The sequence below is a fragment of the Macaca mulatta genome, chromosome 15 (assembly GCF_049350105.2).
Source record: "Macaca mulatta isolate MMU2019108-1 chromosome 15, T2T-MMU8v2.0, whole genome shotgun sequence".
Taxonomy (NCBI): Eukaryota; Metazoa; Chordata; class Mammalia; order Primates; family Cercopithecidae; genus Macaca; species Macaca mulatta.
In genome coordinates this window covers 17492613-17518346 of record NC_133420.1, presented here as the reverse complement: position 1 = coordinate 17518346, position 25734 = coordinate 17492613, and the positions used below count along the sequence as shown (strand labels likewise).

General features: G+C 46.0%; 1 protein-coding gene across 1 annotated transcript in view; it reads left to right on the top strand.

Moving 5' to 3' along the window:
* GPR107 (G protein-coupled receptor 107) overlaps window positions 1-25734 on the top strand; it is an 83971-nt gene that overhangs the window by 30099 nt on the left and 28138 nt on the right. The window contains 9 exon segments of the mRNA XM_077967789.1: window positions 4203-4310; window positions 5564-5697; window positions 13773-13848; window positions 14906-14979; window positions 15384-15501; window positions 18773-18903; window positions 22100-22143; window positions 24455-24486; window positions 24488-24512. Coding sequence (XP_077823915.1) covers window positions 4203-4310; window positions 5564-5697; window positions 13773-13848; window positions 14906-14979; window positions 15384-15501; window positions 18773-18903; window positions 22100-22143; window positions 24455-24486; window positions 24488-24512 — 742 coding nt within the window.

The window sequence follows — 25734 nt, the reverse complement described above, 5'->3', positions numbered from 1 at the left end:
AGATACAGTTTCCAACCCAGTCCTACTTGGCTGTTCCCGTGACCCCTTTGCCCTGACCCCATGCTACCTCCCATTCAAAGTGTGCCAGAAGCATAGTACTGCATGCCTGAAAGGACCATTGGTGACGATTTACGGTGATGTTGTAATTTTAGAGATGATTTCACCCAGACTCAGAGGCTTTGAGTGACCTGCTCAACTGTCAGTTATTAATTGCCCATGAGTGTTTAGGGGCAGCAGAATAGCATACGTATGGGAACAAGATATTGGACTGGGCCTCAAAACCCACTTACTAGTTGGGTGATATTGGACAACTCACTTCATTTCTTTTTGTTTTGTTTTTGAGACAAGGTCTCACTCTGTTGCCCAGGCTGGAGTGCAATGGTATAATCACAGCTCACTGCAGCCTCAACCATCCAGGCTCAAGTGATCCTCCTGCCTCAGCCTCCCAAGTAGCTGAGACTACAGGCATAGACCACCATGCCTGGCTAATTTTTAAATTTTTTGTAGAGATGAGGTCTTGCTCTGTTGCCCAGGCTGGTCTCAAACTCCTGGGATCAAGCAGTCCTCTTGCCTGGGCCTCCCACAGTGCCGAGATTACAGATGTGAGCCACCTTGCCTGGTCTCACTTTCTGAACCTCACTGTTAATCATCTAAAAATGAAAAATGGCAGGGCGTGGTGGCTCACGCCTGTTATCCCAGAACTTTGGGAGACTAAGGTAGGTGGATTGCTTGAGCCCAGGAGTTTTGAGACCAGCCTGGGCAACATGGTGAAACCTCATCTCTACAAAAAATGCAAAAATTAGCCAGGCATGGTGGTAGATGCTTATAGTCCCAGCTACTAGGGAGGCTGAGATGGGAGGATCACTTGAGCCCAGGAGTTAAAGACTCCTTGGAAATATGGTGAAACTTCATCTCTTAAAAAAAAATACAAAAATTAGGCAGGTATGGTGGCATATGCCTGTAGTCCCAGCTACTAGGGAGGCTGAGGGAGGAGGATTACTTGAGCCTGGGAGGTCTAGGTCACACAGTGAACCTCGAGCATGCCACTGCACTGTAGCCTGGGTGACAGCGTGAGACCCAGTCTCAAAAAAAAACCAAAAAAAAAAAAACCAAAAAAAAAATGCGTACAGTGAAATGCACAGGTCTTGTCTTAAGTGTACAGTTTGTTCAGTTCTGACAAATGCGTATATACCTATGGAATTCACTGTCTCAAGATTTCTGTGTTTCCATCTTCTGAGAAAGCCCCTCTGTCCCAAGTACTGTTCTGATTTCTTTTTCCATACATCATTTTGCCTGTTCAACAATTTTTGTATGTTCTTTAAGCTTAGTAACCATCGTTTTCGTCGCTATCCATATTAATAGCTAACAGTTATTGAGAACTTGCAGGATACTCGTTTGCTCAGAACCCTCCAACAGCTTTCCATCTGTCTTGGAGTAAAGCCCAAGTCTTCCCACTGGTCTGCAAGGCCCGTGTGGTCTAGCCCCTGTTGTCTCTCTGACCTCAGCTCCTGTTACTCACACTGTTCTCTCACACAAGCCGCCTTGCTCTTTCTCAGACAGACCGGGCTTCAGGCTCTGCTCTTGCTGTTCCCACAGGCAGGAATGCTGTCTCAGAATTCCCAAGTCTTTGCTGAAATGTCACCTTCTCAACAAAGCTTCTCTTGATTGCAGCTCACTCCTATTTCCCTCATTGTGCTCTGTCTTTCCTTAGCATTATCCCTTCCAACATGCTATATACTGTACTTAGTTATGTTTATTGCCTGTCTCCCCCTCTACAGAAGGTACCTTAAGGGCAGGGGTTTTCTCTCTCTTATTATTGATGTATATGAAACTCCTAATCTTGGCCTTGGCCTTGGCCTATATTTATAGAGACTAATAAACCAATGTCAGGCATTGTGCTAAGTGCTTCTATGTCATTATCTTAGTTAATCCTCTCAACAACTCTGTGAAGTCAATATTAATTTTTTCTCTTGTACTAATGAGGAACTGAGGCTCGGAGAGGTGATGTAACTTGCCCCAAGCAGGGGATTCAGGTCCACGTTTGTTTGAATCCAAGGCCCATGTGTTTAACCACTTTGCCTTTTACTGCCTCCTTGAGAAAATACAAAAGTTACTTTTCTCTCTTCCTTCTCTCACTTTAAAATGCTTATTAATAAAATGAGTTTTTAAAACGTTTTTCAGGCCAGGCATGGTGGCTCATGCCTGTAATCCCAGCACTTTGGGATCATGAGATCAGTAGTTTGAGACCAGCCTGGCCAACATAGTGAAACCCCGTCTCTACTAAAAATAAATAAATAAATACATACATACATACATACATACAAAAAATTAGCTGGGTGGTGGTGGTGGGCGCCCGTAATCCCAGCTACTTGGGAGGCTGAGGCAGGAGAATCGCTTGAACCTGGGAGGTGGAGGTTGCAGTGAGCCGAGATCGTGCCACTGTATTCCAGCCCAGGTGACAGTCCGAGACTCCATCTCAAGACAAAACAACAAAAAAAAGTTTTTCAAATGCTCCCCCCTTTTTTAATCACAAAGGAAAGTGTTACAGGATGCACACGGATGTCCGGCACCAGTGCTTTGTGTCGGGCGAGCATCCAAGCACAGCAGTCTGCATGGTGATTAGCAGCTCGTGCTGAAACAGCCTGTCCGCAGGGTTCTTGGGATGCGTGGAGCAGGCAGTGCATGGGTACTTTGCTTTTCTCCGGCTTTCCCTACCTTGGAAAGAAGTCATCATGATTTCTCACTGTTCTACCCAGTGTCTCCCGGTCTTGGATGGTGCAGTCCGCTCTGAGCTCTTCTGCTTCATTCATGGCATGGGGAGAGTGGTTTATCTACCTAAATACGGGAAGGGGACTCTCAGGGCTTATTCCAACCCTACAGTTGACATTTTTGTTTTGTTTTTGTCTCTAAGGGTCAGGTGCCTACTCTGATCAACCATGGTGATTCTATTGATTTTTTTAAATTATATCTTTTAAACTTTTATATCTTTTTTAGGCTTCCCCTGAATCTAAAAATAGAGGTTGTCCATGTGTTTAGAAAGGTTTTCTTATTGTGGCTGTAGCTCAGGGGATTAAAATACGCATTCATAATTGAGTTTGGCACATGGTTTAACAGATTAATAATTCCAGCTCATGTGTTCTTGGTCTTTTATTTTTATTTTTGCCAGATGTCTTTTTTTCCCCATTTTTTAAAGTTGTGAGGTACAGTATACATGCAGAAGAGTGTAAAGTACTTATATTGAGTTTAACATGTAACTATGAACTGTCACCTTTATGATCCAGCACCCAGGACAAGAAATAGAGCAGTTCCAGCCCCTGAGAAACCTTATGTCTCCCTTGCAGTCCTTCCCAACTCTAGAGTAGCCCCTGTCATGAAAAATGCTACCATAGTCACTTCCTAGCTTTTCTTTGTAGTTTAACGGTTATATATATATGTAGCCCTAAAAATGTATTTCAGGGGTATTTCTTTTTATTGGTAGAACTCATGGCTGAAGTAAAATTTTCTTAGGCTTGACCAAGAAGTCATATTCTCTAAGTCTGTCTGTCTGTCTTTTGGTTTACATTAAACTTCATTTAAACTCATGAAATGTATGAAAAACAGAAAACTGTCTAAATCTACAAAATGTAGCCTTCATTATTGTTCTCTAAAACCATAGTTGTAAATTTTGATGAGGAAATATTGATTGGTTTTCAAGTATAAGATGAGCCTCCTTTTTAAAGAGTATTTTATACCTATAAAGAGCAAAATAATACATTAGCTTGAAGACGAGATAACTACATCTTAGGTTATCTTTGAAGACTTCTGCAAAGACCATCACAAATGGCTAGATCTGTGATAGAACAGGCATAGTAAAATGTTCATTGTAGAAGCGAGATTGTGGCTATGTAGCTTTCACTATACAATTGTCAGCTGTTCTGTGTGCTTGAAAACTGTTGTAACAAAATATTGGAAGGGAATCATAGAATAAGAAAATATCTCTTTAAACTCTGCCATGGGAGAGTTGATAATTTAAGCAGTCTGTCTTTATTTCCTTCCATCTATTAATATTCATAATTTACTTCTAAGGTTTAAAAATATAGCTGAGTAGAATTTGAAGAAAAAAGTAAACAACACTTTAAAAGAAAAAATAAAGTAAAAAAAATATATATATACACACAGCTGAGGATTTGGGTACCTTTAAATGTTTTCTTCTTCACTTTCAGTTTTTCTTTAACATCAGCACTGATGACCAAGAAGGCCTTTACAGTCTTTATTTTCACAAATGCCTTGGAAAAGAATTGCCAAGTGACAAGTTTTCATTCAGCCTTGATGTGAGTACTGTTTGGAGACTGTTCTACATGGATTTTGTCAGCATAAAATGCAAGATTTATTTCTGTATAAGGTTAGATTTTAAGAACACTTAAGAATGTGGACAGACACACATCTTTGCCACTGTGCGGGATACTTCAGTAGAGGATTCATAGGAAAATACACAGCAATTAGGATGTGTCTGCACTTCAAGCTGTGTATTAAGAATGTGGTTGTTTTGGCCGGGCATGGTGGCTCATGCCTGTAATCCCAGCACTTTGGGAGGCTGAAGTGGGCAGATCACCTGAGTCCAAGAGTTTGAGACCAGCGTGGGCAACATGGCAAAACCCTCTCTCTACAAAAAATATGAAAAATTAGCCAGGCGTGGTGGTGCACACCTCTAGTCCCAGCTACTCAGGAGGATGAGGTGGGAGGATCTCTTGAGCCCAGGAGGCAGAGGTTACAGTAAACCGAGATTGTATCACTGCACTCCAGCCTGGGCAAAAGGGTGCGATCCTGTCTCAAATTAAAAAAAAAATAAAAGGGGTGGTTGTTTGCTGGTACTCACTTTTTTTTTTTTTTTTTTTTGAGATGGAGTTTCATTCTTGTTGCCCAGGCTGGAGTGCAATGGCATGATCTTGCCTCACCGCAACCTCCACCTCCTGGGTTCAAGCGATTCTCCTTCCTCAGCTTCCCGAGTAGCCGGGATTACAGGTGCCTGTCACAATGCCTGGCTAATTTTTTTTCTTTTTGAGACAGAGTTTTGCTCTGTCACCCAGGTTAGAGTGCAGTGGTACAATCTTGGCTCACTGCAACCTCCGCCTCCTGGATTCAAGCAATTGTCCTTTCTCAGCCTCCCAAGTAGCTGGCGTGCCACCACACCCAGCTAATTTTTGTATTTTTAGTAGAGACGGGGTTTCACCATGTTGGCCAGGCTGGTCTTGAACTCCTAACCTTGTGATCCGCCTGCCTTGGCCTCCCAAAGTGCTGGGATTACAGGCGTGAGCCACTATGCCCAGCCCTAATTTTTTTTTGTATTTTTAATAGAGACGGGGTTTCACTATGTTGGCCAGGCTGGTGGTGAACTCCTGATCTCAGGTGATCCTGATCCACCTGCCTCAGCCTCCCAAAGTGCTGAGATTACGGGCGTAAGCCACCATGCCCAGCCGCTGGTACTTACTTTCTTAGGCTTAAGTGAAAGAGCTGAGATTCCAAATTGCTGAATAAGGGATGATATGTACCTGAAAAGTAAAAATTAATTTCATGCTGGTTTCAGATTGAGATCACAGAGAAGAATCCTGACAGCTACCTCTCAGCAGGAGAAATTCCTCTCCCCAAATTATACATCTCAATGGCCTTTTTCTTCTTTCTTTCTGGGACCATCTGGATTCATATCCTTCGAAAACGACGGTAAACTATTACTTCCTTGAGCGCTTCAACTTAAGAGTGTGTTGAGATTTGAATAATTTCACTGTTTGCTGGTTTCTGAACCTGGAGGCAGTTGGTGCTAAGCAGTGTTGTTCCTTTCAAAGGGCATCTACCCGGAAACAGTATGAAGATTGTGCGGTAGCATTGTGGTGTGGGAGCCCTTTGCATGCCTGCCTTGGTGTCTGTTCACTTCCTGTTGTTCTGCTTAAAAAGTAAATCTAATATTTTTTTTTTTTTTTTTTTTTGGAGACATAGTCTCGCTCTGTCTCCCAGGCTGGAGTGCAATGGCATGATCTCAGCTCACTCTACCTTCCGGGTTCATGCCATTCTCCCACCTAAGCATCCCGAGTAGCTGGGACTACAGGCGCCTGCCACCATGCCCGGCTAATTTTGTTTTTGTCTTTTTAGTAGAGGTGGGGTTTCACCGTGTTAGCCAGGATGGTCTCAATCTCCTGATCTCATGATCTGCCCACCTGGGCCTCCCAAAGTCTTGGGATTACAAGCATGAACCACCACGCACGGCCCTAAATATTTTTGATAGTATGCAAGCAGAATAGACTGTATGAGTTAAGTGTTTCCATGGTGGAGATCCCACAGTCCAGGACTGAGAGTAAACACATGGGTCTCATTCAGGGACTTTTGCTTCTGGAGAGGAAGTTAGTGACGATGAGCACTCCCTGGCGAGAGCATGGAGTTACTGCTTAGAACTGAAGGTCTTGGCTAAAAGCTGCGCCGGGATAGATTCTCTGCATTGACTTCCAGATGCTTGTCACTGGACAAAACCTCTTCAAAGCCCATCTGCCTGGGTTTTAGCCTTTTTTTCTGAAACCCCTGAGGCTTTAACTTCCTGTACTTGGTTCTTGAGGGGAGCAGCTGCATGTGCATGAATTCTTTCTCCCTCCAAGACAATTGAAAACAAAATATTCACTTAGGGAATTGTGTAAAGTGTTTATTATAATGCTCATAAACTGAGTAAGTGATGGTATCTGAATATGCTATTATAATATGGATTGATTTAAATTCGTAGAATAATTAAACACCCTGAAATACCTCTTTCTCTGGAGCACTGGGGTGGAAATTGAGACTTCTTTAGTCCCTGGTAGCTTGATTGTCTTCTAATGAACATGCTCAGAGTCTGGTATATTAGACTCTGGCTGAGTTCACTTGCTGATACCCATTTGTTATGATATCCTGTACACCCACCAGATAGAAAGAGTTTCTTGTTTACTTGGGAAGGACATATATAATCATGTTTGGACTAGATTTTCAAGGAACAGTTACTAAGAAAGAATCCTATGGGCTGGGCGTGGTGGCTCACACCTATAATCCCAGTGCTTTGGGAAGCCAAGGCAGGAGGATCACTTGAGTCTGTGAGTTTGAGACCAGCTTGGGCAACATAGCAAGACCGCCCCCTTTGGTTTTTTTTTTTTCCGAGATGGAGTCTTACTCTCTCCTCTAGCCCCCAGGCTGGAGTGCAGTGCCTAATCTCAACTCACTGCAATCTCCACCTCTGGGTTCAAGTAATTATTGCGCTTCAGCCTCCAAAGTAGGTGGGATTACAGGCATGTGCCAACACACTCAGCCAATTGTTATATTTTTAGTAGAGATGGGGTTTCACCATGTTGACCAGGCTGGTCTTGAACTGCTGACCTCGGGTAATTCACCTGGCTCGGTCTCCCAAAGTGCTAGGATTATAGGCATGAGCCACCACACCTGGCCCAGCAAGACCCCATTTCTACAAACAAATTTTAAAATTATCCAGTCGTGGACTGGGAGCGGTGGCTAATGCCTGTAATCCCAGCACTTTGGGAGGCCGAGGCGGGCGGATCATGAGGTCAGGAGATTGAGACCATACTGGCTAACACAGTGAAACCCCATCTCTATTAAAAATACAAAAAATTAGCTGGGCATGCTGGTGGGTGCCTATAGTCCCAGCTACTCAGGAAGCTGAGGCAGGAGAATGGTGTGAACCCGGGAGGCGGAGCTTGCAGTGAGCTGAGACTGTGCCACTGCATAAAATAAAAAAATAATAAAAAGTTATCCAGTTGGCTGGGTGCTGTGGCTCACACCTGTAATCCCAGCACTTTGGAAGGCCGAGGCGGGTGGATCCCGAGGTCAGGAGATCGAGACCATCCTGGCTAATACAGTGAAATCCCGTCTCTACTAAAAATGCCAAAAATTAGCCGGGCGTGGCAGTGGGTGCCTGTAGTCCCAGCTACTTGGGAGGCTGAGGCAGGAGAATGGCGTGAACTCGGGAGGCGGAGCTTGCAGTGATTTGAGATCATGCCACTGCACTGCAGCCTGGGCAACTGAGTGAGACTCTGTCTCAAAAAAAAAAAAAAAAAAAGTTATCCAGTTATGGTGGTGCACACCTGTAGTGCTCACTACTTGGGAGGCTGAGGTGGGAGGATTGCTTGAGCCCAAGGGTTGGAGGCTGCAGTGAGCTATGTTTGTGCCACTGCATTCCAGCTTGGGACACAGAGTAAGACTCTGTCTCTAAGAAAGAAAGAGAGAGACGCAGATGGAAGGAGGGAAGGTTATAAAACTTTAGGCCATAAAAGTTTTTGGGTGTGTTTTGTTTTGTTTTGTTTTGTTTTGTTTTTGAGACACAGTCTTTTTTTTTTTTTTTTTTTTTTTTTTGAGACAGAGTCTCGCTCTGCCGCTGGGGCTGGAGTGCAGTGGCCGGATCTCAGCTCACTGCAAGCTCGGCCTCCCGGGTTTACGCCATTCTCCTGCCTCAGCCTCCCGAGTAGCTGGGACTACAGGCGCCCGCCACCTCGCCCGGCTAGTTTTTTGTATTTTTAGTAGAGACGGGGTTTCACTGTGTTAGCCAGGATGGTCTCGATCTCTTGACCTCGTGATCCGCCCGTCTCAGCCTCCCAAAGTGCTGGGATTACAGGCTTGAGCCACCGCGCCCGGCCTGAGACACAGTCTTGACTGTCGCCCAGGCTGGAGTACAGTGGCGAGATCTCAGCTCACCGCAACCTCTGTCCCCCAGGTTCAAGCAATTCTCTTGCCTCAACCTCCCAAGTAGCTGGGATTACAGGTGCCCGCCACCATGCATGGCTAATTTTTGCATTTTTAGTAGAGATGGGGTTTTGCCATGTTGACCAGGCTGGTCTTGAACTCCTGACCTCAGGTGATCCACCTGCCTTGGCCTCCAAAAGTGCTGGGATTATAGGCGTGAGCCACTGTGCCTGACCTCAGTTTTTGTTTTTTGTTTTTTTTTAAAGAAAGTTCTACTTTTTTGCCTTTACTGGAAAAGTAAGAACTAGGAGTCAGACCTGATTTCAGGTGTGAACTTGGACAGTGACTGCCTGTGTGCCTTGCTTCACTCTATATCTCTTTTTTCTTGGCTATGAAACTGGGACAGTAATAGTTAATTATTCTGCCTTCCTGTAAGAGTCTTGGATTCTTAGACTTATTCCGTGATTCCCCCTAAGATAATGTATATGAGAGGGCTTTCCAAATCAGGGTGCCATCCAAATATGAGGAATTTTTTTTTTTTTTTGAGACGGAGTCTTGCCCTGTTGCCCAGGCTGGAGTGCAGTGGCCGGATCTCAGCTCACTGTAAGTTCTGCCTCCCGGGTTTATGCCATTCTCCTGCCTCAGCCTCCTGAGTAGCTGGGACTACAGGCGCCCGCCACCTCACCCGGCTAGTTTTTTGTATTTTTTAGTAGAGACGGGGTTTCACCGTGTTAGCCAGGATGGTCTCGATCTCCTGACCTCATGATCTGCCCATCTCAGCCTCCCCAAATATGAGGTATTTATAAAATAGTTTAGTAGCCAGGGATTCAGTGGTGTTTTAATTTCCTTTAGTTATTGGTGGCAAAAGTCATTGTCACTGGTTCACTTATACCAAATTGTGGTAACAGTTTTATTTTTTATTTTATTTTTTTTCGAAACAGAGTCTCGCTCTGTCACCAGGCTGGAGTGCAGTGGCGCAATCTTGGCTCACTGCAACCTCTGCCTTCCAGGTTCAGGTGATTCTTCTGCCTCAGCCTCCCAAATAACTGGGACTACAGGCGTCTGCCACCATGCCCGGCTAATTTTTGTGTTTTTAGTAGAGACAGGGTTTCACCATGTTGACCAGGATGGTCTTGATCTCCTTGCCTCGTGATCCACCTGCCTCAACCTCCCAATATGTTGGGATTACCGGCATGAGCCTCCGCGCCCAGGCCATAGTAACAGTTTTCAATCTGTGGTTAAATGAGGCTGACCTGTTGTGTACAAGTCTCACCTATAATTTTTGTTGGAGTATAGTGTGGTCTCATTTAAGTCCTGCCCATGTTTTCCCGGGAGTCTTAGAGTCAGTTCTGGTAGGCTGGAAACCCACCTGACATAAAGGCATATGACCAAGGCCGCCAGGCACATTTCACTGGCCCCTGAAAGCTGGAAGCAACTGAGAGATCTTTGCCTAATTTATTGAGGGGAATAAACTGAGAGGGGAAACGAGAGCCAGCGTCACCCAACAGAGCTGGGACTGGAACCCGGGTCTGCCTGCTAGTATATATCAGGCCCCTCCCAACTTCGAGTGTAGGGAGAACTAGTATTTGAGCCGAGGTCAGTGAGGCTTGCTCTTTCCATCACATCTCTGCCCCGTCGTAGATGTTCTAACCATGGACTGCAAGTCAAGGTTGCCAGAGTGTGTGAATGAGCACAGCTCTTTGTGGTGGGTGGTTTTACACTCTGGGTAAATCTCATTGGCATTCAGTAGTTCCAGACTATTCTGGCCTTGACTTCCCTTTTGACCTTCAAATAGGTGGGCACTGGAACAGGAAAGTACCAAGGAGGAAATGAGCCCAGAAACTGACATCCCTTTGTGGCACACTCTCATTCTCACTCGGTGCCAGGCCCCTCTCCTGCTGTATTGTTCCCCTTCATTTCCTGTTCCCTCTCCCACTCCTTCCTAGCCGTGAAGAACTGCTCAAATGTGTTACATATACATTTTTGGACCTTTTTTCTTTTTTTTTTTTTTGGAAACCTAGTCTCACTCTATGCCCCCAGCTAGAGTGCAGTGGCGCAATCTCGGCTCACTGCAACCTCCGCCTCCTGGGTTCAAGCAATTCTCCTGCCTCAGCCTCCCGAGTAGCTGGGATTACAGGTGCATGCCACCACGTCTGGCTAATTTTTGTATTTTTAGTAGAGACGGGGTTTCGCCATCTTGGCCTGGCTGGTCTAGAACTCCTGACCTCAGGTGACCCGCCTCCCAAAGTGCTGGAATTACAGGCGTGAGCCACTGCGCCTGGCCTCATTTTTGGATAGTTCTATATTCTTATATTATTGGTGTTGCATTTATTTTACATAAATGTAAAATACATTTATATTTACATGAATGTAAAATACGTTTATATTTACATAAATACATTTGTGTATATGTAATGTATTTATGTAAATGTATTGTAAATACATAAAATACATTTATATTTACATAAAATATCTCTAGACATTGTTGTACATTTTTTATTCAGTAGTATCCTTTCTACGATCTAGCCATGTGACTGAGTGTGTGTCTCATTCATTGATTTTTACCTACTCCACGGCATCCCATGCTCTGTGTCCTCACGTTTGACTGCTTTGGTCCTTTAGTGATGGACACGTGGCTGGACTGCTACCCCAGCCAGTGCTGGCATGCACCTCCGAAGATCCCCTGTGGATCTCTGCAGCCTCCGAGTTACAGTCCCAGAAGGAAGCACACTGTGCCATGGGTAGTTAATTTCTTTTATTTTCTTTCTTTTTTTTTTTTTTTTTTTTGAGAGACAGAGTCTTACTCTGTCACCCAAGCTGGAGTGCAGTGGCACCATCTTGGCTCACTGCAACCTCTGCCTCCTGAGTGCAAGTGATTATCCTGCCTCACCCTCCTGAGTAGCTGGGACTACAGGCATGCACCACCATGCCGGGCTAATTTTTGTATTTTTAGTAGAGGCAGGTTATCACCATGTTGGCCAAGCTGGTCTTGAACTCCTGGCCTCAAGAGATCCTCCTGCCTCCGCCTCCCGAAGTGTTGGGACTATAGGCGTGAGCCACTGCACCCAGCCATCAGTTAATTTCATTAAGGGCCAGATTGCCTTCCAGTGTGGCATATAGGTTTATACATCTACTAGTGGTGCATACATAATAAGGTTTGCTGTTTCTCCACATTCTCACCAATACGGACATCTTAATTTTTGCCAATCTGATAGGTGTAAGCTGGTGTTTTATTTTGCATTTCTCAGAATATTGGCGATGTGGATTATCATTTTAGGGACTCATTAGCCATTTCAGTTTCCCCTCTTGTGGCTGCCTGTATTCTTTGCTTTTTTTTTTTTTTTTTTTTTTTTGAGACAGGGTCTCACTATGTTGTCCAGGCTGGAGCAGTGGCGTAATCAAGGATTACTGCAGCCTCAAACTCCTGAGCTCAAGTGATCCTTCCACCTCAGCCTCCTGAATAGCTGAAACTATAGGGACACACCACCACTCCTGGCTTAATTTTTGTTTGTTTTGAGACTGTTTGTTTTGAGACAGGGGCTCACTCTATCACCCAGTCTGCAGAGCACTGGCACAGTCATGGCTCACTGCAGCCTTTGCCTCCTGGGCTCAAGTGATCCTCCCACCTTAGCCTCCCAAGTAGCTGGGACTACAGGTGTGCACTGCCACACCCAGCTAACTTTTTGTATTTTTGGTAGAGACAGAGTTTCATCATTTTGCCCAGGCTAATCCCAAACTCCTGGGCTCAAGTGATATTCCCACTTCAGCTTCCCTAAGTGCCGGGATTACAGGGATGAGCCACTGAACCCGGCCTCATAATAGTCTTAATGTGTTCTATGAGGTTAGTTCCTAAGGGGAAGTGGGAAGGAGTAGAGGAATTTAATGCCCAGCAGCCCAAAGGTGGACTCTAGTATCTATGACAGGGTGGGCCTGGGAATGCGTGCTTTGTCTCATTGGCCTGGGGTATTTGCAGACACCAGCCATGAAGGAGAGAGAAATGGGCACAACCCTGGCACTTTCCCCTCACACATCCCTGCTGCTGGCTCCCAGCCCCCCTACTCTGGGCTGCAGACTTCCCCTACAGCTGTTTTGTAGTCGCTTTCTGCTTTCCTGGGAGCTCTGTGCTGTTTTCTCAGGTCCATCTACCTCATTCTTGCCTCTGGCTTTCCCAGGGTGGTTTCCGGGAACAAGCTGGCAGCCTGTGTTAGATTTCCATTTACTCAAGAGTTGGAATCCATCATGTCTGGCTTTAGTGCATAACTTTCAGGTTCATTCACAACATTAAATTGTGTATTAGAGATTACTTTAGGACTCCAATCAAGGCCTTTTTTACCAGTAAAAAGTACCTTATAAAAAAAAGTGGCCGGGCGCGGTGGCTCACCCCTGTAATCCCAGCACTTTGGGAGGCTGAGGTGGGTAGATTACTTGAGGTCAGAGTTCAAGATCAGCCTGGCCAATGTGGTGAAACCCTGTCTCTACTAAAAATATAAAAATTAGCTGGACATCGTGGTGCACGCCTGTAATCCCGGCTACTCAGGAGGTTGAGGCAGTGGGGGGCATCACTTGATCCCGGGAGTTGGAGTTTGTGGTGAGTGAAGTTCATGCCACTACACTCCAGCCTGGGTGACAGAGCAATACTCTGTCTCAAAAAAAAAAAGTTTTTGCTGGGTACAGTGGCTCATGCCTGTAATATCGACACTTTGAGAGGCCAAGGTGGGTGGATTGTTTGGCCAGGGGTTCAAGACCAGCCTGGAAAACTTAGCAAAACCCTTTCTGTATAAAAAATACAAAACCAATTAGTTGGGCATGGTGGCATACACCTAAAGCCATCCTCCCACCTCAGCTTCCTGAGAGCTGCTTGATCGCTTGAGCCCGAGTTCAAGGCTGTAGTGAGCCGTGATGACACCACTATCCTCTAGCCTGGGCGACAGAATAAGACCCTGTCTCAAAAAAAAAAAAAAAAAAAGTTTCATGTTTGTGGTTTGCACGTATTTCCTATCTCCTTGTAAATATAGCTGATGTCTGGAGCTTTGACTGTCCTTTGGGAGAATGGAATCGTCCTTTAATTCTTTTTTTCTCTGTTTTTATAGGAATGATGTATTTAAAATCCACTGGCTGATGGCGGCCCTTCCTTTCACCAAGTCCCTTTCCTTGGTGTTCCACGCAGTATGTATTAGCATTTTGGGGATCATTCATGAAATTACGTATAATGCCTGTGTGAGCAGGCAAAAGACATTTGAAGAAAGGGGGTAGATGGGTGGGAAACAGAGAATATGTTTCACATAAAGCCTCCTCTTGTCTGGGAGGGCCTGGCCATGCGGGTAAATGATTACCACCTCCCCTCATATTAGACTTCAGACATCTTCTGATGCTGCTTACAGACCTACGATTTGTCTAGAACACTTATTATTGTTTTCATTTCTTTGTTTTTTGTTTTGTTTTGTTTTTACCGTTTCTAGAGATGAGAGTGCCACCTGCTGACTTGTTTCCATGACTTTTTTTTTTTTTTTTTTTTTGAGACGGGGTCTCGCTCTGTCGCCCAGGCTGGAGTGCAGTGGCGCGATCTATGCTCACTCAAGCTCCGCCCGCCGGGTTCATGCCATTCTCCTGCCTCAGCCTCCTGAGTAGCTGGGACTACAGGTGCCCGCCAGCACGCCCGGCTAATTTTTTTGTATTTTTAGTAGAGACCGGGTTTCACCGTGTTCGCCAGGATGGTCTCGATCTCCTGACCCCGTGATCTGCCCGCCTTGGTCTCCCAAAGTGCTGGGATTACAGGCATGAGGCACCGCGCCCGGCCTCCACGACTTTTTTATGTTTCCAAGTATTCCCTCATGTTCCTATGTGATTTGAAGTTCAATTCAGTATTAGCATATTTATCTGAGAGAAAATTGATGCTATAAAGCTGGAGGCATGAGAATTGAGCTTCAGCTTTGAGTATTTGGAACTTATACAAATTAAAATGAACTTGCCCAAGGGGGTAAGATCACAACTTCTCCTGTCTGTGGGCCTCCAAGTGCCCATGGAGCACACTTGCAAGGGTGACAGTCTCTAGACATGTTCTCTTTGCTATACTTGAAAGTGCAAAAAGGCAATAATATATCCCGTGACAGCATCACAAAATGATGATGATTTGGATAATTTCCCATCTGGGTCCAAGTTAAAAGATTCTTTGTGGAGCCATGTAGATAATGAGTGATTCTGAAATGCATTTGTTTGATTTCAGATTGACTACCACTACATCTCCTCCCAGGGCTTCCCTATCGAAGGCTGGGCTGTTGTGTACTACATAACTCACCTGTAAGTATGCAGGTCCATGTGAAATACACCGTGAAATGACATACAAGACAAGTGGGGGTGGGCAACAACCTGCCCCGAGTTAACCAGCCCTGCCCTCTCGTGGCAGCCTATCTGCTCTAGCTACACTAGAGGAGTGTAGCTGATGGGTGGCTGTCCAGACTTGGGAACTCGGGCTTAGCGGCATGCTCCTGCCTCCCTGTGGCCATTGGCTGTTCAGGCTGTGGGGTGCAGAGCTAACTTTGTGTGCCCTGAAGGAAGTGGTGCTCATGTATGATGTATTTCCTAAATTTGGCTGCCCGTCTTTTGTAATAAGCTTGTGAACTCATAGAATGAGCTATGCAATCTAACTGGCAGTGAGAGTCTAAAGAGACCTGCTGGTGTCTGTTCCTTGTTTTCTCTTCCAGTTTGAAAGGGGCGCTACTCTTCATCACCATTGCACTCATTGGCACTGGCTGGGCTTTCATTAAGCACATCCTTTCTGATAAAGACAAAAAGATCTTCATGATTGTCATCCCACTCCAGGTAATTTCTCTCTTGGCACTTAGCAGGGCTCAGCTCCAAGCCTGTATGGCAAGAGGGAGTCAGCTCACCCTGAAACCCCAGCTTCTGCTAGTGGAGGTTGAAGACTGGGATTCTCTTTCTGAATTCTGAATAGACTTCAGATCATTGCACTGGGAGATGCTTGGCCATCAGTCAGCCACTGGCCTTTGGGTGCCTAGGTTTTGAGTAGAGAGCTGCTGACAGTGTAGGGAGACACACAGTAACACACAGGACTGTTTTCTCTTCTGCATCATTTGCTTCATAACTAAATGGTGCTGTTGGCGAGGAAGCTCAGAGATGTAGTGATTTTATTAATAAAGCATTTTAAAACCGTGAACTACACCAGTGAGTTTCCACAGGTAGAATATGGTAGTAGACTTGAGGGGCAAACATTTCCTAAATCCTTACCATGTTTGGGGCTGAGGGCTGAGGGCTGAGGCCAGCCTTACAAGGCTGTGAGTCTATTGGGGGAGGAGCCTTGTCTTACTGGAAGCAGAACTTGGATGTAAAGAACTTACAGTGAACAGAGGTTTTAGCAGGAATGCACAACTACCCTGCTGTGCTTGACCAGACAGCATTTGCTTGACAGAGTTGTCCCCGTCAGCTGTTCTCACATTTTGGAGCGCAAAGTAAATGTGGAAGGTTGGGGGTAGAAGGGGACAACTCCTGAGGCTCCCAGCTCTGGCAGAGTTTGCAGCAAAGCTCCTCTCCGAGTTCTGACAGACCTCATCCACCCTCACGTTCAATAATGAGGAACGTGTGTTGACATCTAATGAATAGGACAGGCCAGTTGCTCTGGGTTTCCAAGGAGAGAGTAAGCACTCAAGTTGGAAGGATCAAGGAGGGCTTTCTTTGTGACAGAGATGGGGCTGGCCGGAGTGTTGAAAGAAAAGGATGTGACAGGGGCAGTGGCATAGCAGTAGATACACATGACCCTGCTGCCTGCTGAGCAAAACATGCTGCGGGACTGTGCCGGTCTTTCAGCTGTCGAGCCACCAGGGCCACTTCTTTAGCCAGACTGAGTCCTACAGCCTGGTGAGGTCTTGGAGTTGTGAATGACAGAGCCTGGGTTGTCACCTGGCTGCGTGCTCCCCTTCCCTTTAGTAGATTCCCTCATCCCTCTAGAGTCTCCCCCCACCAGCCTCAACTGTGCTGTTGTGGGGCACAGCCTTCCAGGAAGCCGATCCTAGGCTTCCCTGAAAGACAGACACACACAGTTCCATGGAATACCACTCTGAGAAAATAAGGACATTTAACAAATTAAGAAAGTTATGAGCATTTAGACAATGGAACTAGTCTGGGAGGGGCCTTGAATGTCAGCCTGAAAAGTTAAAACTGCTTCCTTTTGGCCATGGGCAGTGACAGAATGTTTCTAAGTAAGGAGTAGATGATGTCCATGCAAAATGGTGTTTGAAGAACACTCTTGGCACGTTGTTCAACATTGGGAACATTCTGTCTCTCATGTAGTGTGTACTGTCTCTCATTCATCTACATTTTGAATTTAAGATGTAAAAGCCTTTGTTTTCTACTTTGTCTTTTTATTTTTAGACAGTGTCTCACTCTGTCGCCCGGGCTGGAGTGCAGTGGTGATCATGGCTCACTGCAGCCTTGAACTCCTGGGCTCAGGCAATCCTCCTGCTCCTGCCTCAGTCTCCCGAGTAGCTGGGACCACAGGCGCGCACCATCACGCCTGACTAATTTTTGAATTTTTTTTTTTTTTTTAGTAGAGGCATGGTCTCACTGTTTTGCCCAGGCTGGTGTCAAACTCCTGGGCTCAAGCAATCCTTCTGCCTTGGCTCCCCAAAGTTCTGGGATTATGGGTGTGAGCCACCACACCCAGCCCTACTTTGTCTTTTTAGATAGAGCCACAGATGCTAATGTTTTGGATAGACAGGGAAGAACCCAGAAGCTGGGTATCAGTGGAGAGGCTGAAATTTCAGATATTTTTTGCGTTAGTATTAAATGAAGTTTTAGGTAATTTGATTTCTAAGTCCTGTGTAGAAAGAGAAATTACACTGAGAGACTTGCTGAATAATAGTACTACAGATTTTACATGCAAAGTGTGGAGGATTCCCTTTACAGCAAGTCAGGCAGAGTATTTGGGACCAGGGACTTCTCATGGGGTGTTCAGGTGGAATGATCATCTCTGCATCCATTCCCAGTGGTAATCTTCAAAAGGATGTATTATAAGTGGTAAATTTCCCTCATGCTCTGAGGCATCTCAGTTTAGCCAGCGGAAGGACTTTTTATAAAGACTTATGCTAAGAGCCTAATAATGGGCCTGAGTACATGAGGCAGAGCCTTACCTTTGGAGGGAGAAGCAGTGCGCAGACACTGGTGAATCTCAGTGGACGCACTCGCCATGTCCTGTGTGGGGAGGACCTGGACTTGAATGATCCCATGAGCAGCAGTGTGGCCACTCAGCTGTGGGGCTGGAATCAGCCATTCTCACCGCTCTAGTCTCTGAAAACACAGTTCCATTGTCTGGCACTTAGATGAGTTATTGTCACTGAGCACCAGGGCCTGAAAAGTGTGGGCATTGTGGCTAAATAGGGCGTTAAGTGCCACCTGTCCAGCAGTCCAGCACCTGAGTGACTCCACTGGGTTAGGGGTACCTGAAAAGCAAAGTGTCCCTGTTATCTACTGCTGCATAACAAATCACCCCGAAACCCAGCGACTTAAAACAACAGTAACCCTTCATTCTCTCTCTCAGTTTCTGTGGGTTAGGAATTCAAGAGTGGCTAGCTGGGTGGGTCTGACTTGGGTCTTGTGGTCATAGTCACACCGTGACTGGGAGCATCTTGAAGTCTCCACTCACATCTGTCTTCTGGGCTGAGAGGCTTGCTCAGGTGGGGACTGGGACAGCTGGCGCTCCTGGGGGGGTCTTTCCATCTCTGCATGGTCTGTACAGCAGGGTAGTTTCAGGGTAGCCAAACTTCTTACAAGAAGGCTTAGGGCTCCAAAGGTCCCAAGAGAGCTGGGTGGAAGCTTTACCTACCTTGGAAATCACACAGCAGCCTTCCATCTTACTGTATTAGAGCAATTACAGGCCTGTCCAGATACAGGGGGATGGCATGGAGACTCTCCTTGATAGCAGAGCGGCAGAGTTCTGAAAAAGCATGTGGAACTGGAAAGAATGCTGTGGTCGCACATTGCGGGTCTAGAGGCCAAGGTGTACACCCCTCATTGGGGCTGCTAGCGTCGTAACAGTGCACCCATGCTTTGGGGCCTCAACAAATTCTCACGTCTGTAGGTCCTGGCAAATGTAGCCTACATCATCATAGAGTCCACCGAGGAGGGCACGACTGAATATGGCTTGTGGAAGGACTCTCTCTTTCTGGTCGACCTGTTGTGTTGTGGTGCCATCCTCTTCCCAGTGGTGTGGTGAGTAGCTCACAGGGAGGGAGGCCACATGAAAGCTTGGCTGTCAAGCCCAATAGCCGAACTGGCCATTCCCAAATTGATCTCAGTCACATGTGATGTGTGTTTAAAAGTACAGCTTTCTGAGTCCCAGACTGACCTGAATCAGCCTCCAGGGGCAGAACCCTGTGTCTTTTCCCAGTTACTCAGGGGATTCTGGTAGAGCTAATCCATCACCATGAGCGGGCTTTTAACAGAGCTCTAGGATGATAGAGAGGAACTGGGAAATGAGAAATTGGTAGTAACTTAAAGTAGCAGCCTGAATTTGTGGTGGTGATAGGGAGTTGGCGAAATCCCATAGTCAGTCAGTTCTTGCCAACTTAGGTGGAAAATGAGGAAGTTCATTAACATAAAACTAGTGATAGTTCTCAGCACACAACCATTTTTGATATTTTCAGAATGGATTGCTCCATTCCTGGAAATGGCAGTGTTTAGATGCATAGATTGTGCTTTGGGTCTGTGTAAAGAAGTGTTAGTGTCAAGTCAGTGGTTGATGAGAAAATATCCTTATTAAATCACATGCAAAGTGGTAGAAATTCAGAAGGCTAGCAGCAATAAAACACTTCACCCTTGGTGATGTAATTCCATGGCTATTGGAATGCAATTCTTTTGAAACAAATTTTAAAGAAAATAGATTTACCCCTGCCTTCAATTAGAAGTGAAGTGCTTCTTTTTTTTTTTTTTTTAACCCGAGATGGAGTCTCGCTCTTGTTGCCCAGGCTGGAGTGCAATGGCTCAATCTCGGTTCACTGCAACCTCTGCCTCCCAGGTTCAAATGATTCTCCTGCCTCAGCCTCCTGAGTAGCTGGGATTACAGGTGCGTGCCACATGCCTGGCTAATTTTTTTTTTTGTATTTTTAGTAGAGACAGGGTTTCGCCATTTTGGCCAGGCTGGTCTCAAACTCCTGACCTCAGGTGATCTGCCCGCCTTGTCCTCCCAAAGTGCTGGGACTACAGGCGTGAGCCACCACACCTGGCTGAGGTACTTCTTATTGCAGTGCTCCATCCAATAAATTAATATTTTTGAGGATCCAGGGGTTTGTCAGTTACTCTCATTATTTATAACATGGTGCCAGTGGAGAGTACTTCTCATTCCAGCCAGTTAGATTCACTCTTCACCCTAATTCCGTCATACATTACACATGATCTAGTATCAGTTCACCAGACAGCTACCAGCATAGAAGAGAGTATGAATGATGCTCCTACCTCAGCCTCCTGGGTAACTGGGACCACAGGCACACACTACCATACCCAGCCAATTTTTTGGAGACAGGGTTTTGCCATGTTGCCCAGGCTGGTCTCAAACTCCTGAGTTCAAGTGATCTTCCCACCCCAGCCTCCCAAAGTGCTGGGATTAGAGGCATGAGCCACCGCATCCGGTGGAGTATGAATGACTCTTCCTCCTCACTGCAGCCTCCTGCCATCCTGCACAGGAATTAGTCACTAGGGTATCTATAACATAGGATGTCCAGCATTGTTTCCAGATCGAAAAGAGCGCCTCATTAGGGAACAGAGGTTCACGCCCTACTTTTTTTTTTTTTTTTTTTAAACAGAGTCTTGCTCTGTTGCCCAGGCTGGAGTGCAGTGGCGCGATTTTGGCTCACTGAAAGCTCCACCTCCCGGGTTCACGCCATTCTTCTGCCTCAGCCTCCTGAGTAGCTGGGACTGCAGGAGCCCGCCACCACGCCTGGCTAATTTTTGGTATTTTTTTTAGTAGAGACGGGGTTTCACTCTGTTAGCCAGGATGGTCTTGATCGCCTGACCTTGTGATCCGCCTGCCTACGCCTCCCAGAGTGCTGGGATTATAGGCATGAGCCACTGCGCCCGGCCCACGCCCTACTTTTTACACATGCCACTATCAGAACGGTCAAATGTAAGGGATACCAACAAGCTGTCGAGGTGTAAGCAGCCATTTCCTGCCCCTTGTTAATTACGACGCTAATGAGCAGATTCCAAATGGCAAAATTCCTTAAGGTAAATATCCTAAAAATTACTGTAAAATGAAAAAAAGTAAGTACTGGAGAGGTGATTCAAGATTAGTAATATTTTTTAGGCCGGGCGGATCATGAGGTCAAGAGATCAAGACCATCCTGGCCAACATGGTGAAACTCCGTCTCAACTAAAAATACAAAAATTAGCTGGGGATGGTGGCGTGTGCCTGTAGTCCCAACTGCTCTGGAGACTGAGGCAGGAGAATCGCTTGAACCCAGGAGGCGGAGGTTGCAGTGAGCCAAGATCATGCCACTGCACCTCAGCCTGGCAGCAGAGCAAGACTGTGTCTCAAAAATAAATAAATAAATAAAATAATAACAATAATAATAATACTTGTAAATATCCCGATTCAGCCAGCATTGCTTCAGGGCCAGCAGTGTACTGGTTAGCTTTCGTGTGGTGGTCCATTCAGTTCTCAAGCAGATAGCCCCTCTCACAGGTGCGCAAATTACGGAGGATTTAAAGATTTGCTGACAAGAGTGAGTGACAGTGTCAGACCCCAGCTGCCTTCCCTCACACAGCCTGTCTGCCTGTGCCCTGCTTAGCCCTCAGGGTAGTCTCTCCGTTGGTGGCTTTTCATGGTGCCTCCACCTCTCACCTGCGGCTTCTGTAATGATGTTAATGTTCCTCTGCCTGAACCGTAATGATGGTCGTTAATTACCAGCACATCACAGCCCGAAACAGTGTCCCTGGAGGCTGGCATTTTCCAGCAATGTTAAAAATCTCCACTCAATGAGTTTGTATGGAGCTGTACGTTCACAGCTCTTAGACCTAGACTCTAGAAGTCAGCTGGTGACTTTCTTCTTCGGTTTATTCTCTCCTGGTGGCAGGTGAGTTCAGTGATGCTCCGTTGTCATGGGAGTGTTGGGTGGGGGGTGGTTGTGGGAGTGAGAGATTAACAGGAGCATTAAATGATGGAGTTTTGTTTTTTCCTCACACTCTGGTCCCTGCTAGACTTACTGCCACAGATTTGGCCAGCAGAGGGCGACTTTACCTCAGGCGTGTTGATTATCAACCATCCCCTATTTTAGGGAGAGTGCTCTAAAGTGATCTAGTCCAGCCTTTCAGCATATAATTGAGGAATTCAGTCTCAAGTTACTAGAGCTGCAAATAGAGAGGAGTGCAGATTTGCCAGCTAACTTTTTGTTCTCTAAATGTTTATTTTTAGGTCAATCAGACATTTACAAGAAGCATCAGCAACAGATGGAAAAGGCAAGTTCCCTCGTGCTCATTTTGTGTTGCTCAGCTTGCTCTGAACCCACGTGCTGGGGCACTGCAGAGGAGTGGAGGCAGCCTGTGGCCTCAAGATGCTGTCTTCCTGGGAGGCGAGCTAGGGGAGGCCTGGGGCCCACTTCGTGAGAGCAGCCAGGGGTGGTTTGGAGAAGGAGGTGTTGAGTCAGTTGTATAAGGAGGAGGTTGGGGGTGACTGCTGCTTATTAAGATGATTCATTTCATTTCCACTTGTGATTGTGATTTTCACCTTCTCAAAACTGAGTCAGGAAGAGAAAATCTTGTCTTGGAAGGTCCAGATAACACTTCACTGTGAGAACAGGAGGGATAATGGATTGGAGATGGCTATGTGTAAAGCAGCCCTGCCTGCTGATTTCACACACTTTCAAAATAGATGTGTCGGTATTCATTTAAAGCGAGACTCTGATGGCAGAAGGAACCTTGAAAACTACCTGATATTGAAATGGTTGTGCCCTTTATAGCCCTTTTACATCTCCTTGATTTTCCAGTTATGCCTCCTAAATCAGAAGAGAAGCTGCAAAGAAAATGTTTTGTGTGGTTCTGGGCTGATTTGAATAATGTTCATGACCACAGGCTGCCATGGCACAAGTGGGAATTTCAGACCACAAGGGTTTAAGGAGCACTGCTGTCTCTGAAAGCTCAGAACGGTCTCTGGATCCATGGTATCATACACTCAGTGTGGATATTAACATTCTTTAAGGCAGGTTATGAAAAATAAATAAAACAGGTTTTTGTTATTAATAAAATTTTGTTGCTGACCCTATTTCTGATTATAAAGCCAATGTAGCTTCATTTTAGAAAATTTGGAAAATTCATAGTAGCTGTAAATCTTATTTCATCAACCTGGTATACAGCTAATAACACATTATTTATTTAAGTTGAATTAAACATGACTTTGAGGCTTCAAGCCAGGGCCAGCCCTAGGTTGTTATTTAGGGCACAGTATTCTGGAGGATCTCGCCAGTTTGGGCCTGGAACAGATAGTGCGGCATTCCTGCTGTCCAGGCTCAAGTAACTTTTGCCCCTGGGAAGCCTGTGTGCAAGTCTCACCCAGGCTAGGAGCCTTGGTCAGTGCTCAGAGGCCAGCAAGGCCCACTCAGCTTCTACGACCTGCACCAGCCTTTGTTTTCTTTCTAGCCCTGGGAATAGCCCTTCTCTCATTTTTCTCATTTTTTTCCCTCAAAGATACCAGGTTCCCTTCTTTTACCTCTGGAGTGTCCTCTTGTGATAGGTTCTTTTCAGTGGCTTTAAGCAGGAGTCACAGAGCTTTTACTTTAGCCTGGCTACATAGCCTTTCTTGGAGCCCAGTAAAGCACCCTGCCATCAGTAGAAGAACCCAAGGTAGGAAGTACAAATCCACCTCTGGGAATAACTGGGGATTTTTTTTTTTTTTTTTTTTTTGAGATGGAATTTTGCTCTTGTTGCCCAGGCTGGAGTGCAATGGTGCGATCTCTGCTCACTGGAGCCTCTGCCTTCTGGGTTCAAGCGATTCTCCCTCCTCAACCTCCCAAGTAGCTGGGATTACAGGTGCCTGCTACCACACTCGGCTAATTTTTGTGTTTTTAGGACAGATGGGGTTTCACCACATTGGCCAGGCTGGTCTCGAACTCCTGACCTCAAGAGATCCACCTGCCTCGGCCTCCCAAAGTGCTGGGATTACAAGTGTGAACCACCACGCCCAGCCTGTTTGGAGATATTCTTGTCCTTATTTTTCTTTTATCCATGTTATATAAGAAGATAGTTTTATTGTATTTGTAACTTGGTGAACAGGTAGGCTTTTTCTTATTTTAATATACCACGATGAGACCATTTAACTTTATTATCTTGTAAACTTCTGTATTTCTCATTGGTTCTTCCGGCTGTTTGGCTAAAAATGTGTAAAAATCCCAAGGGCAATGTTTTTTGTTGGCGAGGCTTACCTGTGTGTTTCTCCTTGCTCGATCCTGCCCCTTGATGAATTCCTCCCTTCTTCGCGTCCTCCCCGGCCCCTGCTTTGTCCTCCTGACTCACCTGCCTCTTCAATCCTCCATCTCGCTTTAGCAAGTGTGGGGTGGCTGTAGTGACTGCCGCTGGGACAATTTATTCCACCTGAGGTTGGTTGGTAGCTGAGGATCTTAGTAAGGTGCTCTGTCTGGAGTAGATGGCACAGCAGGTGAGGCAGTGCAGGGTCAGCGTTGTCTCCCAGCATCTGTAGTAAAGGGTAACTTCCTTTAACAGGAATGCTTTTGTCATGGCCTGAGCACACAAGGCAGTTTCTCATTTTTTCCACCAGGTGACAGCATGGGACCTCTTCAGCAGAGAGCGAAATCTAAGAGCAGGAAGTCGCATAGGTAAACCAGGGTTCACATTCCCCATTCTTAGGAAGATATCTGCTAAGGAAGCACCCATTTCTCATCAGCAAATATTACAAATCCTCTGAAAGAGGGACAGAGCAGATTAGAATGAGATTGTCATTTTGGTTCATGGTCTTTTCCCTGAATTGATTGAGGCTGTGAAATGCTTTTGGGCATCACTCTGTACCCTGAAAAATGGTTATGCTTGTGACACTGCCAGAGCCAGAGCAGCCATGTTCCCAGCTGAAGCCTCCCCTGCAAAGAGGTCTCAGGAATGGCCTTCTGTGCTGGAGCCGACCTCGGGTGTGACTGCAGGGTGGCTATGTGCTATGGAGCTTGCGGGAAAGTGGGAGTGAGCATGCTGCTAGTCGCTGGTTCTGAGATCTGTGGCCCCATCGGCCTCTGTGCCCCCACAGTTCACTTCTCCTGAGATCTGGAGGCGACTGGGAGCACAAAGGCCATGGGCAGTAATGTCTCCTATTAGATTTGGAAGCTTTGCTGGGTAGAGCCTGACATTCTGTTTCCTGTTCTCAGGCTTATTATTCCAGTGACTCATTTCATGGCCTTGACAGTAACTTGAGCTTTTATTTTTTTTAATTTAAAGTTTAGTAGAGATGAGGTCTCACTGTGTTGCCCACGCTGGTCTTGAACTCCTAACCTCAAGCCATCCTCCTACCTCATGGGGCCTCCCAAAATGCTGTCATTACAGGTGTGAGCCACTTCATCTGGCCACTTTGGGCTTAAGAATCTCATTTTTAGACCAGGCATGGTGGCTCATGCCTATAATCCTAGCACTTTGGGAGGCCGAGGCAGGAGGATTGCTTGAGGCCAGGAGTTTGAGACCAGCATGGGTGACATAGCAACATCCCATCTCTACCAAAAACCATACAAAAAACTATGGCAGACCAGCCTGGGCAACATGGCAAAACCCCACGTCTACAAAAAAATACAAAAATTAGCCGGACTTGATGGCACACACCTGTAGTCCCAGCTACTTGGGAGAGTGAGGTGAGAAGATCACTTGAGCCCAGGAGATCAAGGCTACAGTGAGCTGAGATTGTACCACTGCACTCCAGCTTGGGCAACAGAGCCAGACCCTATCTCAAAGCAGCAACAACAAAAGCCACTATGGCAAAGAATCTCATTTTTAGTTTAGATGCAGTCCAGGCCCAGTAATTGCAAGTGAGAGAAATGCTATTTGTAGTTTTTCTTCCTGCAT